At 39.8% G+C, this 7,124-nt stretch overlaps 1 protein-coding gene and 1 long non-coding RNA gene across 4 annotated transcripts in view; one reads left to right on the forward strand and one right to left on the reverse strand.

Annotated features, from left to right (window-relative positions):
* il16 (interleukin 16) overlaps window positions 1-5,790 on the reverse strand; it is a 51,105-nt gene extending 45,315 nt beyond the window's left edge. For all 3 annotated transcript variants that reach the window (XM_080034347.1, XM_080034348.1, XM_080034346.1), the window contains exon 1: window positions 5,673-5,790. In XM_080034347.1, coding sequence (XP_079890473.1) covers window positions 5,673-5,685 — 13 coding nt within the window. In that variant the 5' untranslated portion in view covers window positions 5,686-5,790. The remainder of the gene's footprint in view (window positions 1-5,672) is intronic.
* On the forward strand, window positions 432-2,402 carry LOC307257377. Its single transcript, XR_013845092.1, has 3 exons — window positions 432-821; window positions 1,182-1,237; window positions 1,753-2,402. It is a non-coding gene; the product is annotated as an uncharacterized lncRNA (long non-coding RNA).
* Window positions 5,791-7,124: the final 1,334 nt, after the last annotated feature.

Consider the following 7,124-nt stretch of genomic DNA (forward strand, 5'->3'; position numbering starts at 1 on the left):
ATTTGTGTATATGATATGGGCCAGTAGTGCCGAGGTAGTCAGCACGTAACGAGCCAAGCCAATGTATATTACGCTAGCAAGAGAGCTCGTCATTAAACCCAACTGTGTTTATATTTCCACAGGAAATAAATGTATTGCAAAAAGAAGGAACCTCACTCCTTTCTTATACTTGAAACACCATCATAGTCTGATCTCACAAGCTTTACATTCATTTCTCTACCGCAGATCAGTCTGGAATTTCTCCAATCTCTGTGGGGGAGGAGCTGGTCTAAAAATGGCCGGGCCATTGAAGAACCGGTATGCTTTTTTTAATCCTAGAGAGTCACGTCATTACATCACTGTATTCACCTTATTTTGGAACGCCCCGTTTTCCACTTCCGATTCTAGCGAGTTTATCATGCGACTTCCGGTTCAGCGCTGCAGAGCCGCGAAAGAATGTAAACAGCGGCAAACAATGAAGCACAATTGAATCGTAGGGAAGAAATATTTGTTTACAGAAAGGTTCTAAACGTAAAAGTAGTACGTTTAGTAAGTTAAGTACTAAGCCATTTGTAATGTAGTAGTTTGTTTTCGATAAACTAGCTTACATCGCTAACATCTACACACACCGTGGTCGCATCCTCTTATTACGATGCGGCAGTCAGACGCCCGCAACGAGGATGACATGAGAAAGTGGCTAGATTACTATGGTCATATTTAGCTGTCCCTTGGAGAAGATGGAGCCATGGTGAAAAATGTCAAGAGCACTGAGTCAGTACCTTCAGAGGGGTAAAGCGGGCTGTACTAGGCTACTCCAAGTAAAGCAGCTTCAATTGAGGAAGGTAAGACAATATGATGTTTTTTTGTTTTAAACCTACAATGATTGTCAATCATACAAGGGCATATTTCTCTATTCTAAAGTGTAATCTCAAATTATATCATCTGATAATCTTTCCCAATATACAATTATGTGATTAAATTAAGTTCAAATGATCAGTTTTCTATGTTTTGTCTAACCAGAAAATAGAAATAACATGAAAAATATCGACTCATGTGAAGTAGCATGATAAATGTTTGCAGCTACTTTAGTTAAAATAGCCTCTGACAACACTACAACTTTGCGATTACTTATACAATCAATACCATTTCTATTTAAACCTAATCAAATTTAACTTGCTAACATGCTTTTTCGTGTATCACAGCACAACGAGAATGAGAATCGGCAGAGGAAGAAAGTATGTACATAAATGGATTTGAGGTAAGTGTGTAAATCTTCTCTACATAAAAACAAAATATATCCCATTTGAAATGACTCCATACACAAAGACATTATGGCATTGGCAATACACCATGTTTAGTAGTTGCTCGCTCCGTTTAAGTGGAACACTGTGCAAGCAACTATTAAATGAGATGTACTGCCATCTCTGTGCATGGAGTCGTGTTTTACATTTACACAGTTTAATGCAACTCTTTTCCACAAAATTATTTGGAATGAAATAAGATTGACTAAATCTTACATAATCAACACATTTTAATATCAGTTCTGAGACTTATTCAGGATAATCTGTGATATTCAGTCTATTTCTATGTCACAGAAAGTACAAGTCTAATAATAACACTTTGATTCAAAGTAAGTTGTTTATTATAATATTCAGATGTCTGCCATCATTAATCAGAAATATTTAGAACTGCTGTAGGCCTACATGTATATTGATTCAACCACTCGATTGCTGCTTGACAAAAATATATTTTTTCTTTCTTCTTTTTGCACAGTGGTCAGCAGAGGAGCCATGGCTGTCGGGAAGCCCTGATGGAGTGATGAACACTGAGTACTGTTCCAAGTGTCCAGCCTTGGAGAAATCCTCTGACGTCTCAGGAAGACCACTTCAGTAATAAGATCTCAGATGTGAACATGGGGGGCATTAAAATCACAATCACATGGGCCGCATGACTATTACATGAAGTGGTGGACAGTAAATAAGTTAAATTATTGAGTTCCAACTTTTTGAATGTCTGTACTATACTTGAGTATCTGCTTTTTTGGAAACTTATGACTTTCACTTCACTATTTTTCTAAGACATAAATTTTACTTTTGAGACCACTACATTTCTAAGAGGCTAACAAAGTAAAACTTACTTTCAGTCTAAGAAAAGCTTTGAACTCAGCTGTGGATTGAGAGACAGCGAGATCCTCCCATGAGGCAGTTCTCCCTTTACTCACTGCCAATAAGGGCAGGGACACATTTCCCGGGAAAACCCACTGGTCCGTGTTTGTTGTTACGACAGTCACTCTTCTTTCAGGTGATTGTGCAAAATGTTGTATATTAAAATGTGTAAAGAAGTTGCTGTGTGGATTTTAGATTTTTTTTTAATTGCAATTGGCCAGACGCTCTGTCCCTCACGTAAGGACACCAATTACAGTTCAGCGGGTACTGTAATCGGTTGCCTTACGTGAGGAACAGAGTGTCTGGGCTCAGCTGGTTTTCACAAATTATAAGGAGAGTGTTATCAATACTTAGAAAAACAATTAAACTGAAAGAAGCAGAGCAGTGGAGTCTTAAAATGACGGGAGGAGAGTTTACCAACAAGACATATTTTCAATTTCCAGTTGGTGTAACCCCATCCCAGCAGCAATATTGCTGGGTGTAGCTAATGATGCAAATTTCTGTACAGAAATTGTGCCAAGTCTAAAGGCTTTCTATTTTAAATATATGCTGCCTCGTATTGCAAATGAAATTCAGGCAGGCAGGTTGTCGCTATATGAAATACAAGCAGCTTTGTAAAAACTAGATCTAAACCAGCTGTTCATTTCTCCCATCTCGCCCTAATGTTAAACATTCTGTTAATGTAGTTAAAATGTATTTCAAAGAAGAAAAAGTTTCCGGTAGTATGTTAACAATTGTTTGTTTTCACAAAAGCTGCTTCCAAAATTGCTTAATTAATATAATACATTTGAGGAATTAAAACAAAATATTTCTTTGTTGAATGCTGTTGAAATAAGTATGTGTTTTTAATAAACTTTGTGACACTTTACTGTACATTTTGCATGTCTTTTGTAATAAGTACAAATTTAAAATGTTACTGTACATTTTGCATATGTCTTGTAATAAGTAAACCAATTGACATTTAACTGTACATTTCTTGGGGGAGACATGAACTGTAACTATGGTCACAAAGGGTCCAGTCCTCCTCCCACTGGGTCACAGCATCTCAGTGAGTTTGGCACATCCACATCCATGGCTCGGTGCTGGGTGTTGCATTGTCACCTAGTAAAATAGAAAATTGTATTTCATTAATGCAGCCTACAAACAAAATAATAATTTCCCCACTGTAAACAACTCTTAGATAACATGTGCATTTACTATTTCCATAATCCACAATGATTGCAAATATCTGATCTGTAGGCTACTCAGCCTGATTGTGGTCATCATAGGCCTATTCGGCCCAATCTACATTAGTAGGTAGCCTATATTATTATCTGGTTTAACTGTTAAATAAGTAAAATATGTATGTTTACATAGAATTGAATGCAGAATTAATTAGGTAACACACGTTACATGATACATAATTTTCGTTCCGCCATAGTTTTTGTTGTTAGGCTACAAATTGTTCACAAACTTTTTAATCAAACCAGTAAACAGAGGAGGCTGTTGATAGTTTGACATACCTGGATAGCACCCAGAGTGGTTTCTTCAACGTAGCTTCATAGCCAAGTCACTTCTCCGGGTAGGGATGCTATTCAGTTGGTTTATTTATACATAAAGTGGACGGAACAAACAACGGGGCTCCGCAGGTATGCTATACTAAGATCAAGCTAACCGGAAGTTCGATGACAGGATCAACAACAATGGCGTCTTCCATGGTTACGTTCCAAAATAAGGTGAATACTGTATGTCTGCTCTCAATGCTAACACTAGTGTTAACTTTAAGCTCAACAACAAAAAAAGAGGTCTACGTGTACATCAGATTTGGTGTTGATTCTGGCTTTGCTTTGCGAGCACAGCCAGGCATCCAAACACTACTCGTCCATTGCGTAATGGTCGTTATGAAGGGCAAATGACATCCTGTCCCCAGCCCATGATGTAACCGCTTCTTGGTTCTAGTCCAGCAAAGACTTGGTGTTGTACTGGAACAAGTTTCCCTCGCCCAAACACTGGCTCTCTTGCTATGGAACTGGAATTGGACAGCAGGTCCTCACTGACCCTCAAAACTGCTTTGTTGGAAAATGGGGAAATGATTTGTGTGAAGTAATCAACAGCGCAAAGCCCTGGTGACTCGGACCAAGGCTGCTTTTAATACCAATTGGATGAAATAGGACATCCATCTTTCTTTTTCCTTTTATAGATTGAGAACTAATTGATGAATTTGGCACAGCATTCATAAACGGTATACTGACAAAATTCAGAATAGAAAGAGCAGACTCAATAGGCCGCCTGCTACTAAGTGTTTGCAATATGTTGACATGGTTATTCAATAAGGCTTCATGTCTGCAGTAATAGTTAACCCATTCGCCACAGAAGACTCTCGCTGTGCAAAGAAAGTGTGAGCATTCGATCAAGTTGACCCATGATTCACTGTTCAAACTGTAATAACATTTTCCTTCCCCCAGGCACAAGACGGTCACAGGTGTGTTTAGAATAGAGACTGAATTAAAAGCATATTTGCGTGAGAGAGAGAGAGAGAGAGAGAGAGAGAGAGAGAGAGAGAGAGAGAGAGAGAGAGAGAGAGAGAGAGAGAGAGAGAGAACACATCCTCACAGAAAGCATACTCAGGGAACAGAACCTGATTGAAGGAGAGCAGAGGGTGGGGTTGCTGTGCAGCTGGACAACGCGTGTGTTGTTTGGAGTTTTCCCCTAGATATTTTTTCCAGTCTGTGAGAGGGAGTGGAGCCTACAGAGAACAAGCCAGGGTGTCGGATAAACAATCCACCACTGTTTCTATGTATACAATCAGACTGTATCTATTAGCTATAGTCCTTCAAGGGGACACTACTGATTCTGAAGCCTATTTTTATACAAATAATCTCATGCCCTTGTCATTGTGGAATTACAACTGAGTGCTGTGTATGTAATGGCCATGTGGTTGTATCTAAGCCTTTGGCCTTGTGCGCGGCTACTGTGGGGAAGGCAGGGCGGAAGCAGTGCCAATCCGATGCTGGCCTCACTGGGGATATGTGTGCTGTAAAGGTTGCCTTGGAATGGACGTACACAATGTTATATAATTTATGTTTTCATAAAGAGCCTCTGTGTGCAAGTGGGACCATAAATACACACACACACACACGCACACCAAGTGCATGCTATTTAAGCCTTGTCTTTGTGAGGACTGGCCAAATTGTCCTCACAGCACGGGTCCTCCGCCAAGGGTTGGTCCACACAAGTATATAAAGACACACACACACACACACACACACACACACTCAGTCCCCACAAAACAAGTGCATAATTTAACTTCCCTGCTCTCCAACTTATTTTGATTTCTTACACAATTCCTTTAGACTGACTTCAAAAACAATATTTCCTTTGTTTCCTTTCCTCATAGTCCATAAACAGTAGTTCACACAGTCACAAATGTCAACTTGGTTACACGTTGGAGAGACACCTGCTTCACATAATTGTAGACCTACACTGATAAACGTCCTTGGTAAAACAAAAATACAACTTCAGTGTTGGCAGTGGAACATCTACACTCACCGTAGTCGATCATGTTGTGTTAGAGGCAGCATCCACAGCTTCTCCCAAAGGTGCAAACAGGGGATCCAAAGATTTACAGTTAGAAGTCCAGACTGACGTATCCCCTTCAGAGCATGGCTTCCTCCCTGTGATTCATCTGGGGTAATGTGTGCGTACCTCTTCTCCTCCTCCGTCCGCCTCCTCCCTTCTCTCCCTCCCCCTCTGTCTGGAGAACACAACAACAGTGTGTCTCAGTAAGGCATGGCTCCCCAAAATCACTGCCCCTTTCCTGTGAGCCAACTCCAGAAACACACCACATTTAGCTGGGGTCTGACCTCACACCTACTCAGCGTCACACACTGCTCTTACTGTGTGTGTGTGTGTGTGTGTGTGTGTGTGTGTGCGCGCGTGCGTGTGTGTGTGTTTTTTGTGTGCTGTAAAAATGTAAAAGTTAGGAAAATTTATTTCTAAGCAACTCTCTATAGTATAGATTTGAGTTTTGAGGTGAAAACTTTAAGTTGGCCCCCTTTGAGCCAACTAATCATCTTTTGTTGAGATAATATCTAATGTTACTTTGAGTTTTGAAGTCTACATACTAAGACTTCCAAAAATAGAAGTTTCGCCAACGTATTATTTCTTGTTAAAAAAAATCCAAATAGGTTTAACAATACTGTATATAATGTCTGAATTAACATTTTGACCAACTTGGTTTTGTTTGTTATCTGTATGACTATATATACATATAAAGGATACATTTTCCTTACTTATCAATAATAAGTTAGTTCAACTAAAGATAATTAGTTGGCTCAAATGATGAGTATCCATCCAAACTTAAGAGTATTAGTTTGCATCAAAACTTTCTAATTTTTAAAGTGTTTTTTGTGTGTGCGCGTGCGTGCATGTGTGTGTGTGTGTGTGTGTGTGTGTGTGTGTTTGCTGCAGAGGATGAATAGATTCTCTGTGGCTCACTCCAGTTTACACAGAAAACACACACTCAACCAGGGGCAGCCACGTGTGTGTGTGTGTGTGTGTGTGTGTGTGTGTGTGTGTGTGTGTGTGTGTGTGTGTGTGTGTGTGTGTGTGTGTGTGTGTGTGTGTGTGTGTGTGTGTGTGTGTGTGAATCTAGTTTCCAGTCTGGATGCATGTTGTTTGAACTGCAGCTCTGGGAAGCAAATATAGAAGTCTTGGTAGATGGTGGAGGCTGCAGATGGATGGAGGAGTAACCACTGTGGAACTAACAACACGTTGGTTTAAGATGTGCTCTTCAGGGAGGAACATTCAATATTATCAAACTCAGAGGAAACTAGCAAATAGACAAAGACAACACTGTGGGGGAAAAAGTACTTGGACTTAAACATTCTCATCACTCTATCTCTAAATGTGTAAATGTGATGTACAGTGACCTTTGAGCACAGATGTCTCATATTTGATTGAACATGTTGCAGTGACAGGGACACCCCAGATGTATAATAG

This window comes from Ammodytes marinus, assembly GCF_949987685.1.
Source record: "Ammodytes marinus genome assembly, chromosome: 1".
NCBI classification, from domain to species: Eukaryota; Metazoa; Chordata; class Actinopteri; order Uranoscopiformes; family Ammodytidae; genus Ammodytes; species Ammodytes marinus.